At 44.1% G+C, this 22,956-nt stretch overlaps 1 protein-coding gene across 2 annotated transcripts; it reads left to right on the forward strand.

Moving 5' to 3' along the window:
- Nucleotides 1–223: 223 nt before the first annotated feature.
- Nucleotides 224–21,884, forward strand: PAX9 (paired box 9). 2 transcript variants are annotated; one of them, XM_074909208.1, is made up of 5 exons: nt 224–386; nt 1,259–1,885; nt 4,153–4,292; nt 9,388–9,540; nt 19,042–21,884. In XM_074909208.1, exons 1-5 carry the CDS (start codon nt 383–385, stop codon nt 19,294–19,296), a joined length of 1,179 nt encoding a protein of 392 aa, XP_074765309.1. In that variant the 5' UTR covers nt 224–382; the 3' UTR covers nt 19,297–21,884. The 2 variants fall into 2 exon arrangements, with proteins under 2 accessions (XP_074765309.1, XP_074765310.1); XM_074909209.1 differs by lacking the exon at nt 9,388–9,540.
- The last annotated feature ends 1,072 nt before the right edge of the window (nt 21,885–22,956 follow it).

Here is a 22,956-nt window from a genome sequence, read left to right on the forward strand (position 1 = left end):
GGTGCCGAGCGCGCCCGCGAGGGAGAGCGGAAGGGCGGCCAGCGCCGCGCTGTCCGTCATCGCCCCTGGCCACTGGGAGGGCGGCTGGGCGGCGGGGCCGCCCCCGGGGGCGGGCTCGGGGGCGCGGTGGGCGGTGGCGCCCGGCCCAGCCCAGCCCTGCCCACGTTGCCCTGAGGTTGAAATGCAGAAGTCAAGGCTCTCTCGCCGGGAAGCAGATTTCCTTGTGGCCCTTTTTCCCTCGCGCCCCTGCTACCTCCTCGGTGGCGACCAGAGAGCCTCAGGGGCTAGTGCAGCCGGGAGCGCAGGAGGCCCGGAGCCTGTCTCTGGGCGTAGGTCTCCGTTCGGGATTTAGGGCAGCCCCAGAGGTGTCCCGCTCGGAGGAATGGGTAAGTGGCTGGGAGCTGCAGGAGGGTTCAAGTGCTGTCAAGAGAGGGGGAGCACCCGTGCGCCGTCATGTGCCGCCGCCGCAGCTCCCTTATTGACTTTTCTCGTGTTCCTACAAGTTGTAAGAACACGTTAAGGGTCAGGAGCAGGGAAGAGAGAAAACTAATGACTGCTCGGTTTATTATTGATGTTATTAGGGGAGTGCGAGGCAGGATCGCAGCCGAGTGGATGGCTGGAGACTGTGGCACGTTGTATATTATTCCTGACACCGATCTTAGCGGTTAACATTTTAGCACGTTTGTTTTACAGCCTGGTGTAATTGTGCTGTTAAGCGAGAGGCGCTAACAGCACCAGAAACGGTCTTTAAAAAGTTAGTCGCGACTCAGAAGCACCGCGTTGCCCTTGCCTCTCCCAAGATGTAAAAGAATTTCCTCCACTACTTTTCCTTCCTCCCCCTCCCCCACGTCTTTGAAAATATTTTTCTTTTCTTTTTCTTTTCTTCGTTTTCTTTTTCTTCCTATGGCAATAAAGCTGACTTGTCTGTTGGGGCGATCTCGTTTTTCATCTGTGGAATGTTTTTTTTTAATATGCTTGATGCACAGTCCAGAGAGCTCCGACATTTGTTGCCACGAATTTTTTTCCTTTCTTTCCTCCTTCCTCTCTCTCTTTTTTTTTTCCTCTCGCCCTTTTTTTTTTCTCTCCCCCTCCCCCCCCCTTCAATTTTGGGGGCATCCCACTATTATAAGGAAGCGTGCGTGGAGTCACCGGGGGGTCCCAGAACTGTGACATCTGCCTTGTGATGAGGAGCAGTTCAGTCGCCCTCTTCGGAGCCCTTCGCCGTGTCCGACGAGTGTGTTTGTGCGTTTGCTTGCAGAACCTGCCTTCGGGGAAGTGAACCAGCTCGGGGGGGTGTTTGTCAACGGGAGACCCCTGCCCAATGCCATCAGGCTGAGGATTGTGGAACTGGCGCAACTGGGTATCAGACCGTGTGACATCAGCCGGCAGCTCCGCGTTTCCCACGGCTGTGTCAGCAAAATCCTGGCTCGCTACAACGAGACCGGCTCCATCCTACCGGGGGCTATCGGAGGCAGCAAGCCTCGGGTCACCACCCCCACGGTGGTAAAACATATCCGGACCTACAAACAAAGGGATCCGGGCATCTTCGCCTGGGAGATCCGGGATCGCCTGCTGGCCGATGGCGTGTGTGACAAGTACAACGTGCCGTCGGTCAGCTCCATCAGCCGCATCCTCCGGAACAAAATCGGGAACCTGTCTCAGCAGAGTCACTACGAGTCCTACAAGCAGCACCAGCCGCCCCCACAGCCCGCTCTACCCTACAACCACATCTACTCCTACCCCAGCCCCATCGCTGCTGCAGGAGCCAAGGTGCCCACCCCTCCGGGGGTGCCAGCGATCCCCAGCACCATGGCCATGCCCAGGACGTGGCCGTCCTCCCACTCGGTGACGGACATCCTGGGGATCCGGTCCATCACAGACCAAGGTGAGGGGGGACCCGGGGCCGCAGTGGCAGCCAGGCAGGGCAGGAGCGTTTCGGGCCCCTACTCCTGGGCTCCTTCCTCTCCGGGGGTGAAAAGGAGGGTTCGTGGTTTGCCTCGGGAAACCGCTCGCGTTTTCCCCAGCCCGAGCCGTGCACGGAGCTTACCGGAGGATGTGCCTCGGGACGCGGGGGGGTCCCGGTGTGGGTTGCAGGCGGATCTGCAGACGGTACCTACCGTCTTCACCGCTGCCGTTGTGACCCGAGAAGCGGCGACCCTGGCCAGAGGGAAGGGCCCGGGGAGCGGCGGCCCCGGCCCCGGCTCGCTGCCGCCCTCCGGTCACAGGCGCCGCCTTGGCGTTACCGAGAAGTCCATTTTCTCTACTGTTCGCAATCAGGCCAAATTTGCTCCGGCAGGAAGTTCAAATGTCACCTAATTGCTTTCATTCTGATGCTCTATTTTCCTCCGAAGCGGTGGTCCGGGAAAACCAACCCCCCAAGATTTCCTTCTTTTATCCCTTACACCTTCTTTCTGCTTCTTTGCCTGGAAACTGCGTCGCGTCTCCCAGGCGCTTGCTACGCTTTGCTGCAAAGAAAGGGACATTTTTTCCATTTCGGTCTCTGCCAGTGAACTAACAGTGAATGTGGTTAAAACAACAGTTTAAAATAACCTTCGCCTACAGCGATCTCTATGTCCCACTCTTCCCTCCCAATTAGCGGGGGGGGGGGGAGGAGGGGGGGCGGGGGGGCTGTGATTTCTGTTTTCATTGAGTTTTTAACGGCAACAATCCGGTTCCAGCAGCACTTCAAATGCAAATTGATCGTTTAGGCATTGCAGAATAATTTTCTTGTTTTTTTCTCAGAAACGTGGTATTTTTTTTCAAACAATGCACATACACACAAGTGTGTTTTATTTATATTCTTGCATACAAAAATATGTAAGTTTTGTCCTTCTTCGCCCTCTACTTCACGACATAACTGTACCCCCAGACCACACTGGCACAAACAAATGTATTTCTGAATCGACTTTAACAAATACACGCCTGGCAATCTCTGCTCTGTGCTGGGGAGAGGTAGTGTTGGCAATGGACTTTAAGAAGAATGCGAACATTACAATCACATGAGAAATGGAGAATTTTTTTAGTGAGTTCCTCTTTTATTAACACCACATTGGCAGGCAGGCCGGCCTCTGACGGTACTGCCGTGTGCCTCCGTGTCTGCCCCGTCTCCCTCAGCCCTCGGAGCTGCACACATCTTTCTGCAGTGTAGAATCTCCCCCCTCCCCTTCCCAGCAGAGCGTCGGGGCTGCTGAGCGGCCGATGCCGCAGATGGGGGCTGCTCGCCCTTGATTTATAGGATAAACTGACCTCTCTGACACGGAAAGGAAGCCCCTATTCATGGGAAAGTGTGAGATCAGCAGAAAAGGGCGCTCACCGAGAGAGCTCAATTTCTTAAGACAACTTCAGATTTGTGCCTTTCCCCAGCCTCGGCGAGGGGCCGGGCGGGGTGGTGCGGGGGGAAGCTCGCTCCCACGGCGGCTCCGCCGGGCCCGTGGGCTCCGAGGCCGCCGGGCGCGGGGGAGCCGTGTGTCCCCCCGGGCGCCCCGGTGGGGCCCGCGGAATTTGCCTGCCTGCAAAACAAGCCGGTATTCCCGTCCGTGCCGTGGCTGATGCACGTGTAACTAACAGGACGTTTACCCTTTTTTTTCCTCTTTCTTCTCTTCCTCCCTTTTTAATTTTATTTTCTTTTTTTTTTTTTTTTTCCTTCCCCTTTCTTTTTTCTTTTGTGTTTTGTTTCCTTTGTTTTCTTGTTTTTCTTTCGTCTCAAACTGGTTTGATGCCTGGTTCATCTGCAGCCGTGACAGGGTTATTTCTAATAGGGGGTATCGTTTGTCCACAGACTCACGCACATACACACACGAGGCGGTGTTCGTAAATCCCCCTTAGGAGGTCCCGGGAACAAGAGCCCGGGGGGCCGCTCCATCCCGTCAGTGCAGGGACGCGGGGACAAGCGACTCGGCCAGCTCCAAGTTCGGGTGGCCATCGCTGCCACCGGCTGCACGGGGGGACCCGACTCCCTCCCCGCGTTACCACCCTCTCCAGGGGCTCCCGGGAGGCTCAGCGAGCTGTAGCGGGCGAGGGACAGGCTTCCTCTCAGCTCTGCCCCACGGACCGAGTCCCGCGGGGAAAGGGAGCCGTCTCCAGCCCGGAGCAAAGTGCTCCGCACCCCGATCGCTGCTCCTAACCCCCATTTCTCCCCGTGTTTCCCAACAGTGAGCGACACCTCTCCGTACCCCAGCCCCAAGGTGGAGGAATGGAGCAGCCTGGGCCGAAACAGCTTCCCCCCCCCGGCCCAGCACGCCGTGAACGGGCTGGAGAAGAGCTCTCTGGAGCAGGAGGCCAAGTACAGCCAGGTAAAGAGAGAGGGTGGGGAGGGCGGTGATGCACAGGGCCCCTGAGCTCGACCTCGGGCTTGTGGCCCTTGCCCGGGGCTGCCGCTCTCGGTCCGGGGCCGGTGCCGGCCTTCCCTCGGTTTTGGTTTGCAAACGAGTCCGCCAAGACGGGCGACGTCGGGGAAGAGCCTGGCTCCCTCCTCCGCTCCTCTCGCCGTTTCCCGCCTCGGCACAGCCGCCGCAGCCCCCCGGCAGCCCCCTGGCAGCCCCCAGCCCGCCCTTCTCCCGGCGGGGCGGGCAGCGCCCTCATCCCCCCGCCCCGGGCTCCCGGCGCTGCCCCCGCCGCCGCGGCACAGCCCGCCCAGCAGACACTCGAGAATCGCCGCGCACCGGCCCGCGCCCGCCGAGCCGCCCGGCCACCGGCCCCCACCGCGCCGCCCACCGGGGCTCAGCCCCGGGCCCCGCCTCGGGCCGGGCCGGGCCAGGCCGGGCCGTGTGAGCGGGCACGTCCCGCCGCCGCCCTCCAAGCCGCGTTTCACCCTGCCCGCAGCGTGCTCTGCAGGCAGGGGAATAATTTGAAAATGAGGTGTAATTGCTTCCTACATTAAGCATTTTTAAACGCTTAAGTAGACGGCGAATTTCCTACGTTTTAATTACAACACAATATAAATGTTACTTAATAAATCTCTGCCTAAATCTTTGTGCTTGCTAATCAAATCCCATGCCAGGCGAAAAGCTATAAAAGTCTCAACTGTTACTCGTTGGGAAAGCACAGGTTTTGAAAACTTTCTTCCATGTGATGGAAACCTTTCAAAACGTTATCAGAAGCGTCTCGATACCTTGACTTCCCGGCCATTCATTTGTTACGCTTATAACGAAGTCGAGGAAAAACCGCGATCTCTGTTTAGCGTGTTCCCATTCAAAGACAGAGGTTTTGGACATATTTTTCAAGTTCTGTGCGTGGTTTTGGATTCCATGTCCAGGAGACTTTTGTAGCTCGTGTTTGGTGCTGAGGGTAGCTGAATCAGACCCTTTCAAATTCAAGATGTGGAGTGCAAACTGCGGGAATGCACGCAAAGAGGTGAATGAAGCAGAGTGGGAAATATTGTAGGCCCCAAAATATATATATTGCCTTACAAACAATATGCTGCCCTCAGTGCTGTCCTATTTGATTTGTATTACATTTTCCTGTTATCCTATTATTATTCTGTTCATTTCATATCACAAATGATGTGCACTGTAGTACAGCCATGACTGTATGGTTAAAGATAGAATTAGAGTCAATATTTGTTCTTCCACAATTTTCTTTAAAAACGAAACAAAGTGTTAGCAGTCTTACAAAAAATGATGGAAATAGCTTGTCATTATACTGTTAAGAACAGCTGTGCTGCGGCTGGGTTGTCTTAGGCTCCAGGCTGGGCCTTCTGCACAAGATTCTGCTGAAATAGTCACAGGATCCGGCTCATAGGCTAGAAACCATTGCCTCTGTCGGAATCTCAACAGACATGTTGAGGAACAATGTTATGTAAATCGGGGTATTTTCAATGCTGGTGTTGGAAACTTCTTTTTAATGTTTTTTCACCCTTTCAATATTTATGCTTTCATCTTCATAATTTATCACTGTCCTACTGTCAATACCAGTCTCACTTTAAAGTTTTGTTCAATCTGAAAGATCACCTGATAAATGTAATTTAAACATATTTGCTTTTTAAAAATGGAGCAAATTTCTATTAATAAAATGGAATTAATTTATCAAAATACATTGTCCAGAGAGTTTAAAAGGGCAGAAAAGATAAAAAGTATTTATCCAAAAGGTCGTTTTCAGAACCCTGCTCACTAAAAAGAAGACACAGAGAAGATTCCCCCCTGCTTCTTCACTGTAGTAATATGGGTAAATAGAATCTGGCTCTGGAAAGTTCTAATGTAAAGAGCAGTCTATTCACATATTATTCAGACTGGCTTGCCAGAGAATTCATTCACATGTGCATTAATTGCTTCATCTGTCACAAGTTTACTACCTTGCTAATTAAGAATGTATTCAGAAAAAAATAATGTCAGATAAGGATGTGGAAATGTGATTTTCTGCAGTTTTTGCCACATTCATTTTGCCAAAAGATTTGTTCCAACCAGGTGCAAAGTGAAATTTATAAACCAAATTCTTGCTGCATGTAGCACTGATTTACTAGCTGTCTGTTTGCTGAAGCGCAGTGAGTATGGGGTGACAGATTGTGACAGTAAAGTCTCACCAAAAGTTTCTGATGTCCTTGGATCTTTTGATAGTCGCTTGCAATGTGTACTGCTTTGGGTGTAAATAGGGGAGCAGGAGACAGGAGAGAACATTGGTTGGTTTGTGCAAATCTATCAGAGGGGTATCTGGAATGGTGGAAAAATGGGGAACCCACAGCTGTAATTTATATGCCAGAAGGACTACAGTGAAACAGGCTCTGTCTTTGGACTTCAGGGTAAACGGTAAATGCTATTTTCCTCATCTCCTCTGGGCAAAGCTCATTACAAAAACTGGGTCTTAAGAAGGCAGACAGCAGGTTTCCCTCAAAGAAGAGAAGTGACTGTTCTGTAATATTCCAGTTTTATGTCCGTATTGCCAAAGTCAGAGGCGCCTACAAGAGGAGTGGAGCAGCAGGGAATCAAGCGTGTGTGTTTTACCTAGGCTTTCCAATTACACAACAGGAGCAGAGGGAATGTGGTCTGAAGCACATTATCAAAGGATTTTTTTGTGAGTGATAAGGAATTCTGCTGTTTCTAACAAATATCAGGTATTCATTTTAAACACAAGCAACATTCAATTTTCATCTGTACACAGTTTGCAAATAGTTCCATAGCTACTAGGCGAGTGAAGGACTTGTTCCCCAGTCTTAGTCGAGGAAGATAATATTTTACTTCTGAAGAAATTCTCTGGAAACACCCTCTGCATGAGAAAGACTAGAAAAATTGAGCTCAAAGAACAAGGTCTTCTGTACTTTAAAATTATGTTTATCTGATCCCTCCTTTTAAATTATACACATTTGTTTTAATACAAGGGATCCTGTAGGCTTTTTTCAGGCAAAACTCTTACTGACCTCCCAGACTTGTCAGCTGACAGCCAAGGCTGACCTCTTTGATGGATTTAAATGGCTGTATTTCGCCTCTTGCCCCATACATCAGTGGGAATTTGGCCTAGGAAAGGGCTCCACAAAAGAAGACTTCACATTTTTGCCTCAGCAATAAGCACTCACAACGCGAAACTGAACTGCTGGATGTAGGACATTTTTCACTTTAAGTATTATGAATTTCCTGGTGTCTCTGGGGCCTTTGTTTGCAACGTTGTTTGGTATTTGGGTTTGGGGAGTTGAAAGCTCTTTCTGGCAGATTGTGATTGTGTACCAAACGTTCCCCAGAAAAATCAAATAGATGCCTTGTCAAGTTTCTATTCATTTTTAATTACCTGATGTCCCAGGTTGTCATTTATTGTAAGGAATTGCATTATATTTTCCCCGTGCACCATATTCACAAATTTGTCATACAGCTTTGCAGACAGATCAGCTGTGAATCAGAGAAACTGAAAAGGAAAATAGATTTTTCTAAGAGCTCGACAGTTTTGGATCATACACATTTCATACAGAGCTCAGTTATATTGTAGTATTTTTATGGAGAGGCACATTCAGTGTGGTGTTGGGGGGATGGCTTCTACAGATAATTATATTATTAATACAGAGGATGAATATTCTGAGTATTTTATGCATTAGGCAACTTATACTGACAGATGCATTAAGAAAAACAAAGGTGAAATCACTGAAAACCAACCCCATTTGTACCCTGCATTTGAAATGAAAACATTTAATAAATATGTATCATATTTAAAATGCATTTTTCAGACATCTGATGCTTGTGACTTTCTGGACTAACATCATGAATGTGCAAACTAAAAAAAATTGTGGTCTGTATTTACACATGCATGAAGATGCAGAAGATGACGTATCTTTGTGCAATTTGTTGAGAGGCAAATATCTATAGAAATACGTTTTTTCAGAATTATTTTCTGTGTGCATTACAGGAAGCAGATGTGCACATTGCCAAGGGAGCTGATACTCATTAAGGGGAAAAAGCTTGTAACTGGGGGGTCTAAGAGCAAGTGGTTATTGCAAGCTCATTCCTGAAAAAAGGAACGTTATTCAGAGGCCTGATCTCAGACCTAGCAGAGTTGCTGAAAACACTCCTCCTAATTCAGAGGGGCTTGTTAACATGGTTTGAGTCAAGTTTTCCTCTGACATATTGGGCAGACCCCAAAGTAGCAACTGCTTCACCTCTGTCTCTGCTGAACTTCATCAGCTGTTAGCGGCTTGAGTTTTTGGCTTTGCTGGGGACAGCACTCCCTGTCCTTTGGTTGCGTTCTGATTAGGGGTCATGAGCTCCATGTGCTGTAAACACATAAAGGGAAGGCTCCATTTTAGGGCAAGTGATTGCAAATAATTGTGGGTGCAATTCTGGACAATTATTTGCACAGAAAATGTGGGCAATGTAAATATTTACTTCCTGATCTTTGATTGTAGATGAACAATGAACTGTATATGTGGTGGCCAAAGCATCTGCAATTGTTTTTATCGGCAGTGCTTAGAACCCACAACATACGGTAACTTTTTGGGGAATAAGATGAAAATGCAACCTTAAATGCTATGGCCAATTACATGACCATCCTACACAGATTATTTATTGAAAAAAATTAAGTAGCAGATTACTTATTTGGCATCTTATATTCTAACTCAGGATTCAGGCAGTTGGATTTCTATGGGTCTGTGCACAATCCATCAGCAATGGAAATCCGGACCTCCCGCTCCTCACTCACACCTGGGGGTGGGAAGGTGTTGAGGAGAGGTACTTACCTGCTTTCTTGCCGTAGTACCTAGAAGAATTGTTAGCAGAGTTCCTCTCTGGTGCAGCGGTTCAGACCTTGGCTTGGAGACCGGTTCTGTGTCACTCTCATGAGGATCTTCAGACCAGTGCCTGTTACTAAAATACTGTCACTAAGATGGCTTGCTCGAGGTCTAGGCATCCATGTCATTGCATGTTGTGGGTGAGGGGCATGAGCTGATCCCACTACATGCACCCGATTCCTTCCCAGGTGATCTGGATGGCACCCCATTCGAATCCCATTTGTGAGACCTGCCTCTTACTGGCCACCTGCTTCCACGGCCAAAACACAGTGCCCTGCCCACCAACCCACATGGCTTCAGGGCACTCCACCCGGATGAAACTAATAAAGAAAGTCAGAGAGGTGAGTGAATGGTATGACGACACTCAAACTGCACTCTGAGCACCCTCTGCTCAAAGGGCCCCAACCCACCAGGAGCTCCACTGTGGCAAACAGGACCAGGGACTGGAGAGTGGTGGGAGATACCTATCACAGCTAAGGAGAAGAGTGCCAGGGGCAGGGGGATTAGATAGGACTTGATCTGTTCTGTCTTCTGGTGCTTGCAGTAGAGTGGGAAATAGATAAAGACTGTATGGTGTGTCTGAATCTTTCTGTTGTGGCAATTTATCAGCTCTCAGAAATTGTCTACATACCTAGTCATAATTACCGTGAGCATTTGATAATAGATGGGCTGAGATTTCACTCTCGTTAATTTACCAGCTTCCCAGTAATTGCCTCTGCAGCATCAGAGATTTGTTAGACAAAGGGGACAACAGTTTTGGCTCTCCCTAAAGAGGACAAAGTAGGGACTTGCCCAGTTTGACCCTATATTTGCCTAGCTTCTAGCCATCAAACATCCCTTTGATGTCTCTGTCTCCATTAATCTTCTTTCAAACCCAGTTTGATTTAAATAATACCATATTGAAATTACAATATATTGCTAAATATATTAAGATGGCGTTTTTCATAGAACCTTTTGCTAGTACATTATAGTTTTAACCACCAGCATAGAAAGAACAAATGTTTATTCCTTTCAGTGTATTAATTTGTTTAATGTCCATGTGTGCCCTGCCTGACTCCAGATTTTGCCAAAATACCAAAGGGGAAATTATTGTGCAAATCTGTTACACAACTATGAGAATCTGTTGTTAGTTCCTACTCAAGGGAGTTTGCTTATATGGCACAATTTTTTTTCTGAGCTTTTCTTTTGTCCTCATAAGCACAGTGTATCTGTCTAAGGGAGGCTCAAGTTGTGTCATCGTCAAAATCAAGCTTTGTGCTCACAGCAAATAGGATTTGTTTTCAACTCCACTTTGAGGTAGTCTTATGGTGAGGTTTGTTAAATAATAGAATATAATTCAAGATCCAGCACCTTTGCTGGAAAGGCAGTGACTTCCGTGTATATCATCCTTCCTAAACTGGAGTATGAATGGAAAGCAACCATTCAGTAATGTACAGACCTTGCACAATAATCTATGTTTGGGAGACATTTTAGGTAGACATATTAGAGTGTTCTTGGTGTGCTCTATGTGGTAGATTGCACTTCACTGTGAAAATCATCTAACTCCATTCCTCTTCAGAAGAAACGTTGGAAACCATTGCTCCTCCGGCTTTTCCCTAGGAGCATGCTTAGGTTTTACAACAACCTCTGTTTGCCTTGCCTCCATCGTGCCTTTTTCTTCTACCTCTCTTTTCCTCTGTTGTTTTTGTAGTGGATTCCTCAGTCTCTGAGAATGAGGTGTTTTTTTTTTTTTTTTTTCCTTTTGTTTCTGCTGTAGTTTGTTTTGGAAAAGACATAAAATGCCGCTGGCTCCTTTAGGAAGGGATTGGTGACGGTGTGTAAATTCAAGTTACTATTACTATTTCCAAAACTGGGTTTTTATTTCCCTGAAGAGGCTGAGATTTAAAATTTGATAAGAAAATATAATTAAGAGTGATCTTGATGCATGTCGCAACTATAGTTAAAACACTCAATTGATATTATCTGATTTCTGTGTTATTCAGTGCAGCTGGGGATGCCTATAAGAAAGGAAACAACTTTAAGTTAATAAAAAAGCACATTAACCATGGGGAATGGGATCTGCTCATTATTAAGGCAATGAACATTATTTTAGAAGGAAGTAGTGTGATTTTCTCATGCAGTACATTGTAATGCATTGAATTTAGTAACAGAAGAAATAACTATAAAGAAAATGGCATCTTTGTAAGAGACACTGTATAGGATTGGGTAACTACGTTCAGAGTCTTAAGGCACTCAAGCATGCAAATAACTCTTGTTTTAATTGTGACTTCAACTAGAATACCAGCATTGCTTCGTACCACTTACAGTGAAAGAAAAATATGGTAATTTCCCATTTTCCAAAGGTCTCTTTCCATTTTTCAAAGCTGAGTCTCTGGGAATCACTCAAGCTCAGGCGAGCCACAGAATGATAGTAAACCCCTTGCCCATGTATGATTTTAAAAGCTCCTCAATTCCAATGTATTTCCTCTGTTCAGTCTTTCTTGAAAATAAATGCATATATTTCAAAGCAATATCCTATCTTCAAAATGTTTCCCCTGCTGTTCAACATTTTTTGGATGTCAATATCATTTAATTACAATGTTCTCATTTTTCAGAGTCTGTTTTATTCTTTTCTGCTTGCAGTGAAATTAATAGAAAATCAGAGGGGGAATATGTTCAATAACACAACTTAATTCATCTAAGAATATGGATATATAGTCTAGTATGAAAAGATTTTTGCAAGAATTTTTTCCAGCATTATAAAAAGACAGCAAAGTGATTTGCAGAGTCAGCTCTGACTAGGTGATTCACATGCAGCTTAGCAATTTTATTACATTTTTCTTAAAAAGATTTTTAATAAAAGGTGTTATCATAAACTGGAGAGATTTACTTGGTGCTGACTTTTGTAATCCTTCTTCTTTAGGTAATTCTGATTTACCTGTGTAGGCACATTAATTTTAGCAGGACACTGATCTAATTTTAGTGGAGCACTGATCTGAATGAGTGTTTGTAGGATCATGTAATTTTTCCCATTGATGCTGTAGCACTCAATAGCACCTTCAGAATTTAGTTTTAGTTTAGTTAACTACAATTTCAACCAAAATATTATTTAAGGTTATTAATTTTAAAACCTTAAAAGAGACATAGTTGTATTACTTACATCTTTAGGTAATGCCATTTTCCTAAACGAGATTTCCATTACAGACCTGCTGCTGATGTTTTACTTGGAAAATTTGTTTACTCTTCCCCTGGGATTCCATATGTTGGTTTGATTTATAAATTATTTAACCTCCAATTAAAAAGGGAGATTTAGCATGTTTGCTTCCTTTACGTTTGCAGTTTGTGTTTGATTGCTCCTAGTCTTGTTGCCATAACCTTTTTGACTGATTATGTGCATGTCACTAAGAACATGAGATATTCTCTGGGTTTTTAAGGTAATTTGCTCTTCTCATTGAAGGACTAGATATTCAGCTCTGCTCCCTGCTATGCTTTTCACTTGCTGTGGAAAAAATTACTTCTGCAGTAGCTACTTTGAGACTGTGTTTTCAGGGCATTCAGAAAAGATTCAGTGTTTTCAGAAACTTTTAAGTTTTTCATTTTGAAAAACGAGCAGCAGGAGGGTGTTTGTCTGCGAAGCCACGGTACTGTCCTTGCAGCTAAAGCTGCGGCCAGTGCTTCACTCTGCTGGGGAGCTGTTGCTGTCTGTAACACGGCTGTGATATACCTCTGCAGATTTGTTTCATTTGCTCTCGGGGAAAGGCTCCGTGCTGATCAAGGCAACGCGCTGAGCTTGCTGATCCAAGGACAGGAAGGATTCATTTCATCCAAGTCGGTGTTAGAATTGAGAAATACAAATGAAACAGCAACCTTATTAACCAGAGGAGTGTTCCCCAAGTCTTGACACAGTTGAACTTCTGCTGATTCCAGCAGGGGAGTTTGGGCTGAGTCACTGTCCAAGCCCATTAGGGCTGGTGAATTAGGTAACTCGAGCTTGAAGCCTATGTCGTTTCTCCTGAAACACTTTTTTTTTTCCCCTAGACATTTGGAATACTTCTACAAAACATGCACCCTTAGTCAATGCAATAAATTATCTATTTAATAAAATATTGTAAGTATTACATTACAGTGGGCAAGTGAATCAAATAATTGCAAATAATAACTTTAAAATAAGAATAATTTATATTATTTTGACACTTAAACTTTAAAACTGAGGTGGCATCCACCTGTGGCATCAAATCTGCTCTCATTGGTATTCATGTAAACCTGAAATTAGATAATTTGTATTATTGCTATTAATGATAAATAACATAAATACAGGTCTGTGATTTTGAACGCTATGACTCTGGGTCATTTTCTGAAACATTTAGAAGCCACGTAGGAAGGGATCACAGGAGACGGTCTAATTTTGATCCTGAGAGAAAACATATCTAGCAAGCAAAAGTAAGAGACAGAAAAGTAGAGAAGGGGATGAAACAAACCAAAATAATATAAGTTAATTACAATATAGAATTTGGATTTATACCATGATGTCTGAAAGTGGAATCTAGCTTGTCTGTTTCTCTGATATTAACATGACCAAGGCAAAAAAAAAAAAAAAAAAAAAAAAAGGGTCAGGTAGTTTGTCTGACATGGATTGATTGGGAAGTTTGTTCAGAAGTCTTGTGCCCTGTCTCTCCTTACTATGCAGGAGAGAGGAGGCTGAAGCTGTATGACACATTATACCAGGATAGCCTTCATAACAGAAATAAAGGTGTGTGTGGTGGTTACCTTTGTTTTGGAAAGGAACTGTTCTGACTTTTAGGAGTCCAAACAGCTAATGGAAATTACTTGTTCCAAAGACAATTCCACATAAGCTTGCTTCTAGATGTGCTTTTCATCCACCCACACCCTCTGTGTCTCAAATCCCAAACAGACTGAAAATGACAACAAAAGTTGTCTCTAGTTAGTATCACACCTAATGTGTCTAAAACTAAAAATTCCCTCCATTAAAACTACTGAACCAACTCCTTCACTGGTGAAAATACATGCAGTCCATTTGTTTCAGCAGCATCATTTTATGTGACCTAGAGCAAGACTTTATATCCATCTTGGATTTGAATTCTGGCCTGGGTATTCCTTTCACTGGGACTGGTGTGTATCGGCAGTAACTTGGCACAAAGGCACCAGACCCAACTTGTGATCCTGACCCAACCACTGTTGATCTGCAGGTCTCTGTGAGAACATGTTTCACTGAATTTGTGAATTCTCGGGAGATCGTGTTTTTGAATGAAGCTCTAAAATTTGGAAATACTTATTCCATCAGTTGTCTCAAACCATTGATAGAAGCAGCAATTCAGAGCAAGTGTTTCTCCCCGGTCTTTGTAGAAGCCGGACAGTAACTTCTTTCAAACAGGAACCGTGATCACTTGCACAGCAGAGGTTCTTGTTCAGTTAGAACTACATGTTTGTTTGTTTGCTTTAAAAAATTAGATTTCCCTTGAAAAGCAATGGTTTAAATTAAGAAAAAAAATATTTATAAAAGTTAAAAACCAGATTCAAGAAACTCTGCACTTAAAACAAGTTCTAAGGGTTTCAAAAATCCATAAACACCATGGGGTTCTCGCACTCCTAATTATGAATGTTTAGATTTTGGTGTTCATTTCCTCTGATTGAAATACTGCAGGATGAATTATTCATCCAGTATATACAGGGTCATGGAACTTAATCCCCTCCATTTATTTTAAGTGAATGTCATGTTTGTAAAAAGTGCCAGATTGACAGACACGATTCAACCCTTCTGATAACCTACAGCTTTTATCTAAAGCTGTTTAGAAGTAAAAACTCTTGTGGTTAAAATTATTGGGTCAAGTCCTTCACTGATGAAAGTCAGAGATGCAAAACAGGTTGGGGTTTTTTTTGAGTAGCATAGTTTTAAATCACATAAGGTGAGGTTTTCTCTATCCTCTCAGCTTTAAATTCAGGCCAGAGGAGGCCTCTGTCTGCTTTGCGGGTATGGCTCAAACCTCCCCTGAAGCAGAACCATGCTCTCTGCTGAGCCAGTCCTTGCCCATCCCACTGCTGCCTGCTTGGCTGAAGGCACCTATTGCCATCTACATCATCATGGTTTTGAGCAGTAAAACTTCATAGCACTGGAACAAAAATAAGAATGCTTCATTAATTCAGCAAGGCAGTGACAACAGCTTTCCAGCATTGGTGGCCTCTGACAGGTCACAACTAGTGGTCCCTACACAACTGCCTCCATGTCCTGCCCTCAGTAGTTAGGGCAAGATTTTTCTCACATTCAAAACAACCACTGTAAAAAAATGTCATTGCAGTTGTAATTTAAGTAAAGGAGGAGGTCAGTAAAAAGCTTGTTCTGTCTGTTATAAATCAGGATAGGTATTCTTTTAAATTAGAGTTTTACAAAAACCAGTGAATCTTAAGTCAATCTATTTTATCAGTAAGACCCCAAGTAGCACCTCCAGTGTAATTCAGTAAAAAACTGGGGCTTCTCCAATGATTATAATTCAGAGACTTTCATTTCAGTTTGTGCCCTAAGACACAATGTAAGGAAGGCCACACAATGATAAATAAAGTAGGGGAACACATGTATGATTGGATTAAATATTTATCAGCAATGTCTGCATTAATGTGAGCTGTTCAGGAGCTCAGATTTGCCCCAGATCATGCAAAGTGATCAGTTTCTGCTGAGAAACCCCTAGCAGCCTTGTCTGTAGGAGCTGCAGGAGGACAGGACATGACCTTGAGCATTGGTGGACCAGCAGAGGTGGCTTGTTGACACAATGCCTGGCACACATCTGGCCTGTGCCCACTAGTACAGGGCCAGACACTGCTCCAGCATGGGGTCAGGCAGGCCACAGCCCAGGGACCCTGTCCGACAGGTGGCGTGGATGAGGACACCCTGTTTCTGGCAGACTAGAGGTGAACCATGGGGCTGGGTATTGCATGGTGCTGCTTATCCTCATGGACAAAGACTTGGCCCTGGTCTGGTTTATTTACCAGTACAGACACAGTCATCACCTCCAGGGAATTTTTCGCCTGGACATAGCATTGGACATAGCAGGAAATAATTTCTTGAGGACAAAAAGTTGCCATTCTCTACCCATATACTCTTGGCTTTTAATGATGGAGTGGGAAGAGGTGCCTGCCAAAGTGATTGCATTAAACACTATTTCACCTTGGCGTAATGCAGCATTATGCACAACTTTGAAGGATGCATTTATAGTCTTATTCTTCCTTAGGTGAAGGCTGTTAGAGCATCTGACTTTTCTAAAGAGCTCTAAGAGGAAGTGCCAGCAGTTGAAGAGCATCCTACAGCATGGCAGCCTGTACAGCATGTGGGAAGCATATTCTTTTCTCCGTGGCAAAGGAGGGCTCTGGCTTTTCCCAGAGCTGTATGGGTAGAGGGGAGCAGTGACAACACAGAAGGCTGGAGGGACACGTGTGTCCTCCAGGGTCTAGGAGGAATCCTTTCAAAAGGGGACATGACCATTCATAGTGAGGAATCCTACTTAAAATGGGGCTTCCAGGCACAGCCTTGTGCTCACTGCTTGGTACTAGCCTGCTTGGGAGTGGGCAAGCCTGGAGGAGCAGGGTGGCTTTGCAGAGTCCAAACAACCTCTTCTGAGCTTCAGAGGCAGGAGGTTTGTGCTGTCTCAATGGCTATGAGATTCTTCAGGAACTTGACCGAGGTCTTTTCTCCTTCCAGCACTCCTTTGGGGTTTCTGTACTTCCCTGTACGGGATAACTTTGGGTTGTGGCTCTTGATGTCCCAGTCAGTGTTACAACATGGCTGTAATGGCTCTATTGCCTCTGTGCAAAGCTTTTTGTTGCTGTTAGAAAAAACCCAGAAGTGCTCCTTCTTTCACATTCTTCTGAAAAGCACTTTACACATTGGAAGAGGCAGGGAGCTTGGAGAACAGCAGCTTTTTAGGGCCTATTACACTTTTTACTTTCCAGTAAATTCAGTAAAATGTGATTTAAGAAGTGCACTAATTTACTGTGCAAATATTTGAAGGTTTGTATTAATTAGTATTGTTGCAAACATTGATATTTAGAGCTCAGGCTAACGTGTAATTCTGAGACACAGTAGGGGATGTGTAATTGGAGTTGAAGGTCAGGTCACATATTGGGATTTTCAAAAGAATTAGGCAAGTTCAGCTTCAACAAAGTGTTTATGGATTTGGAATGATAATTACGTTGCTGCTGCAGCTGTATGTTTTGTACTAATTAATATACCTATTGGAGGCTTGTGGCTGGGATCCCGTCACTATCTCCTGCTGTTTTAGATTGCTGTACACGTTTATATTGACTCCAGCAGGATTACTGCTTGGTTTCCCAAGTGGCAATAAGAGGATAGTCCAGCCAGTGGAACTGTGAACTACATTGGTAGGAAACTCATGAATCTGAAACCAGGCCAGTGCTGTTTATATAGGTAAATACTGTAAATTTAGGCAGGTGCAATCCAGAGAGGAATTGAACAAGTGAAATATTTTAGCAGAAACAAAAGTCTGTTTCATTTCTTGATTCTGCACTATCCAGGTTAGGCCTGGTTCTACCAGGTGATTAAAAATGACAGATGCTAGATAATTTGCTGAATTGATACCTGTTCTTTCATAATCAGATAGGAAATGTTTCTGGGGAAAAATACCACTCCAAATCCTAAAACATAAACACTACACAAATTGAAACTTAAGCAAGATAAATGATCTTGGTTTGTACGTGTTCTGCTGAAGAAGCATTTACAGGGTGTGAAATAAACCACTGAACCCTTTTTATTTAAATAAGGAGTCATTCATTGTGAAATACTACCATGGCAGACTGAAGGACCCTCCCTTCTCTATTTAAATAGAAACCCTTCTCTTCAGCCTACGGAAGGACCTAGGAAAATAGCTCGCAGGAAAGGACCCAGCCCTGTGATTGTTTTATGCACAGAAGCCCTATTGAAATCAGGAGAAGCTGTGAGCAAAGAACATTTGCAAGGTTATATCCCAAGTATCTAGAAAACAGATTTTAAAAGACATCATCAATAATAATACTGCTACTATAGTTCTGACTCATGCTCTGAGCAAACAGTTACCAAAGAGTTTAAGACGTTTCCACCTCCCTCAGCTGCTTGTTACCTCTCTGCTCCAGGGAGTGTTGCTTCGGGCTCCATGCCCACGCCTGCCTGCTGCAGCTCAGGGCTGAGCCCACCCTCCTCTTAGCTGGGGTAGGTGAGGCACCAGAAAGGGTCCATCTCTCCTGCCACTGGTATGGCTGTGCTCACTGCGTAGCCAGCTTAAAGTGTCACAGCACTACTTGCCTGAGCCCGGCCACAGTGGCTAACACTCCATGCAAAATCTGGGAAAAGTGGATAAATATCACAGCCTGCCTGCTCCAACCCATGGGACTCATTGCCAAGAAGATGAAGGTGCTTAGTGAGATTGCTGGGACCAACTTATCACAAATACCTCCAGCAGTAGCTCTGAAATGTAATGATTAGACACAACCATGGGCTTCAGGAGGATTTATATAAAGTCCTTGAACAACAGCTTGCGGGAAGGTGGGCGGGCATATGGGGGGGCTTGGTGGTTCCTGCCCTGCTCACAGTATGTGTTCCCTAAATGTCTGCTGCTGCTCCCTGTCTGGGACAGGCTGCTGGGAGAGGTTTGCAGGGCTGATGTGGGGTAGGTAATCTTAAAAGCAAAGCACAAGGGGGCCATTGTGCCCCTGAAATTCAGAGGCGTGGTTCTGGGTGGCTTTCTGGGTGTCCCCACTGGCTCTGGTTCTTGTACAAAGCCCCTGCAGCATCTGAGCACGGCTTCTTTTACGGCAGATCTGCTGTATCTTACTCTTAGAAATGTTTTTCCCTTTCCTTTCAGGCAACCAATGGCCTCCCAGCTGTCAGCAGTTTCGTGTCAGCACCAGCCATGCCTCCCTATGCCACACCAGCCCAAGTGTCACCTTACATGACGTACAGCGCTGCCCCGTCTAGCTACATGGCGAGCCATGGCTGGCAGCATGCTGGAGGCACCCCGCTGTCCCCTCACAGCTGCGACATCCCTGCCTCACTGGCATTCAAGGGCATGCAGACGGCCAGGGAGGGCAGCCACTCGGTCACAGCCTCTGCCCTCTGATGCAGGAGTTGGTCCAGGACCACCATGAGCCTGCTGGCTGGTTGAGCCTGGCTCATGGACTTCTCTCTTCGTGCCAGTGATAACTGGCATTTCTCCTTGTGACTTGTCTCCCGTAAGGCTTGGGATTGAAAGAGCTGAAGACATCAGAAACTGAGAGAAGTGTGGTGTTGCACTCTTTAAGTAAAGACCTTGCGTCCCTAAAGGCTTGTGGAGCCTTGTCCCACTCTTTCCTGGTCAAACCACATGTATTTATTCTTAATCATCACAGACTTTCTAAATGTGCAATTGTTATTAAGATTTGTGTAAAAATCAATAAAGAAAAATCACCACAGAAAATTCTGCTATGCCTTGAATCAGCAAAGGCGGCTAAATGGGAGGCATTTGCCAATTGCCTAGAGAACAAGCCTTTCATTAATGAGGATATACAATCCACCACTATTAAGAGATCACTTTTGGTTGCTTTGTTGGGTTTTGGTAATAAAATATAGAACCAAGGCAATAGGCAACTCTCAGATTCTTTTGGCATGTCGCCATCATCAGGCAGTAATAACACCTTCGCGTTTTTATCCATTTGTAAATATAGGCTTTTGACAGCATTTGTTTTCACCTTCCAGTACATTTATTTCTATTTTTTTTTTCTTTTGAAGTTAAAAATACGACTTTCTAGCTATTTTCTGTGTCTTTGTGTGGTGGGGTGATAGCCTCAGGTGATGAGGTTTAGGTAAGGTTTTTTTTCATTGTGTTTTTGTGCCTACAGTGGAGGCTGCAGCATCTCATGAAATACAATTATCTCTTTAGCAGAAGATTCAAAGACAGAAATCCAGCCAAGTAACTCTCTCCAGCTATACCCAGCCTCCCAGATCCATGAAACATCACATTCGCATTAAGTGTACAAACGGAAATGGGTGAAAATACCCGAAACTGAAAACTGTAGAGGAAAATGTCATTAGTGTGCAACTGGTGCGGAGATGCTTACAAAGCCATGTCAGTCAACAAACCCTCTGAGAAACAGAATTGTACCGTCATTGTCAGCTCACTTGTGTCCAGCATTTTTGGCTCCTAGATTGTGTTGTATTTTTTTTTTAAGAGGAAGTTGTCTTTAATTTCTGTTTTAATGAATGTAAAATATGGCTCTTGGTAAAGTTTACATTGTTATTCTAAATATTTTTTTTCCCTTATAGGTATAGTGGTGGTGGTGCTACAAACACAGATATTATTTAATATTAACAAATTCCTTTTCTACATTTCTGTATCCAGTGGCAAGTACTCTGTGCCAGTTATTTTGCTTTAAACTTTAATCCCAAGAGAGCTAACATTCCAATCTTTGAAAATTTACTTGTTTTCCTTGGGCAATAATAAAGTTCTGACTATTATTCCAGAATGCTTTCCACATGCTGTAGGTATGTTCAGAACATGAACGTGGAAAAAAATTAAGCCTGGTGTGACATTTCATAGCCTTCATAGATTATTAATATATTGTGTATTTTTATAAATGTTGTGCAATAACTTAAATTACACTAGAGATAGCTAAAGCAGAGAAGAAAACTTCACTCTTCAAATATTGCTCTATCTGCATACCACATTAAACATTAATTCAGTGGGATGGTAAAATACAGTCCCCTCTTTGTGGATTTCCAGCTTTCATCACCAAGACAGCTGTGGGTAAATTTTTGTAATAATCTAAGTAACCAGTACATATGTTATGTACAGTATATCCACTGAAATATAGATGGACTCAACTGGCTGCTGCCACCTTTGCTTTTTGCATTAAAAAATAGTTAATGGAACTGTATTTCTATAAAAAACACAGGTATTGTATTATGGCCCGAAGGAAAGAAAGATCTGATCTCGGATGTGATCCCGTATCCTTCAGCCTCAAAGGCATTCGACAGCTGCTCATCTTTAACGAGACGCTGAAACCCTTGTTAGTCAGTAGAACACTTTCTAAAGAATGTTTCTTTGAAACCACTAAAGGTAACATGCACACAAGTGCAATTCTGCTCTGCCACACTGTTAGTGACATGATGGACCTTATTCTGCCTTTTTGCAGTTGTAGCTGAAGTAAGTCGAACTGTAACACCATGAAAGAGAAATTGGTTTAATTCTCGACAAGCTCTTCACTAAAAATAAAATGGAGGTTAAAAAGAAAGATAAGAAAAAGGTCACGAGTCAATGAATGATTAATCTGGCAACAGGATTTCAGCTTTCAACCTAGTTGTTTTTACGGGATTATAGAATTATTGTCTATTTATTGTTACTCATACAGCATAAACAAGGTACACCAAAGGAAAAAAAATCCCCAACAAAATGAAGAGAAGCCTTCCATAGCACAGCTTTTTGAGCTCCAAGAATTCACAAGCCTCTAACAAAGTGTGCCTATGTTAAAAGTTTTCAAAATTTTCTGGAGCAACAAGGTAATTTCTGGAATAAAAGTCATCTTTTCCGATAGTCCCATGAGGCATTAGTGTGTTTGGGAAGATACTCAGAGAGACAGGTCCTTAGCTTCTATCAGTCATTTGCATTATCTTGTTTTCAGCTAAATCAGGATAATTTATAAAGCAAGGACAAGACATGATGTTAATTATTCCTCATGTGGGAATACACCACCGTGAACCATTTTTGGTTTGTGTTTGTTTAGGTACAGCGCTTTGTGCATCTGCCTGCTGTACATAATGTCTTACCCCCAAGTGGAAAGTCAGTGGGACTGTGCACAGAAAGTGTTGTTCAGAGTGAGCAAAGGTACCTGACCTTAGCTCTTGGTGAACTGCCTGTGATAGATTTTTTTGGTGTGAATTTACATAGCAATTATTATTTTTTTTAATGTAAACCTACAATGCAGAATACTCCTTTGCCCAAGGACTTTTTTCCCTGCTTATACTCATGGGTAAACTGAAAACCACATCAGATTATTAGCCACATAACTTTAAGCCACTTCACAATAAACAAAGGAGAAAAAGGGATTAAAAAAATTTAAAAAACCCCAACAACCAAATAAGGGTCAACTGCTGCTGTCAGGTACAGGGGTATAAATCTGGAGTGAACCCACTGAGGTGAATGGATTAATTTGGGAAATCGTATACGTGAGTGCAGAATTTAAGTTTTTAATCTGAAAAGTCTACACTCTGTTCCCAGAGTGTCATATGTCTTCAAAGAAATCAGTGAAGCCAAGCACTCCCTTCTGTGACAGCCCCACAGTGTTTGCATGATCCCAGTACAGAAGACCTCCAGTGTAAAACTGAATCAGACCCCATGAGTGATGGGGGATTGGGATGGCACATTCACGGGTTTGCTTTCTAAAACAATGCTGTGTTTTCTGCTTTTTAGTGGTTCTCTTTTTATCAAGGATCAGGCTGAGCTATTAACGGAAAAAAAATCATGTTGGAAAGGATGTAAAACCTAAGGCTATATATGTATATACAGTATGTTTAAAGCCTTTTATTTTTATATTTTGAATGCTCTAAATTAATAAAAGACTAATTATAAAGAATTTTGCTTTTAATTTTCAAAATTATCTTAGTAGTGTCTTCTCTTTGGCTAAGTACTGATAATGAAATGCAACAATGAGGAACATTTGCCTTAAAATTATGAACCATAACAGAGTTATTTTTACTGATTTTAGCTATGAAGTTGCATAGGTATGAGAAGTTGCTGTTGTCAAAT

The sequence above is a fragment of the Athene noctua genome, chromosome 6 (assembly GCF_965140245.1).
Source record: "Athene noctua chromosome 6, bAthNoc1.hap1.1, whole genome shotgun sequence".
Classification (NCBI taxonomy): Eukaryota; Metazoa; Chordata; class Aves; order Strigiformes; family Strigidae; genus Athene; species Athene noctua.

Excerpts from the sequence above, each read along its gene's own strand:
- PAX9 (XM_074909208.1), top strand. Across the intron at positions 1,886-4,152 it reads CCGGTCCATCACAGACCAAG|TGAGCGACACCTCTCCGTAC; the intron begins GTGAGGGGGGAC and ends GTTTCCCAACAG. Across the intron at positions 9,541-19,041 it reads TAATAAAGAAAGTCAGAGAG|GCAACCAATGGCCTCCCAGC; the intron begins GTGAGTGAATGG and ends CTTTCCTTTCAG.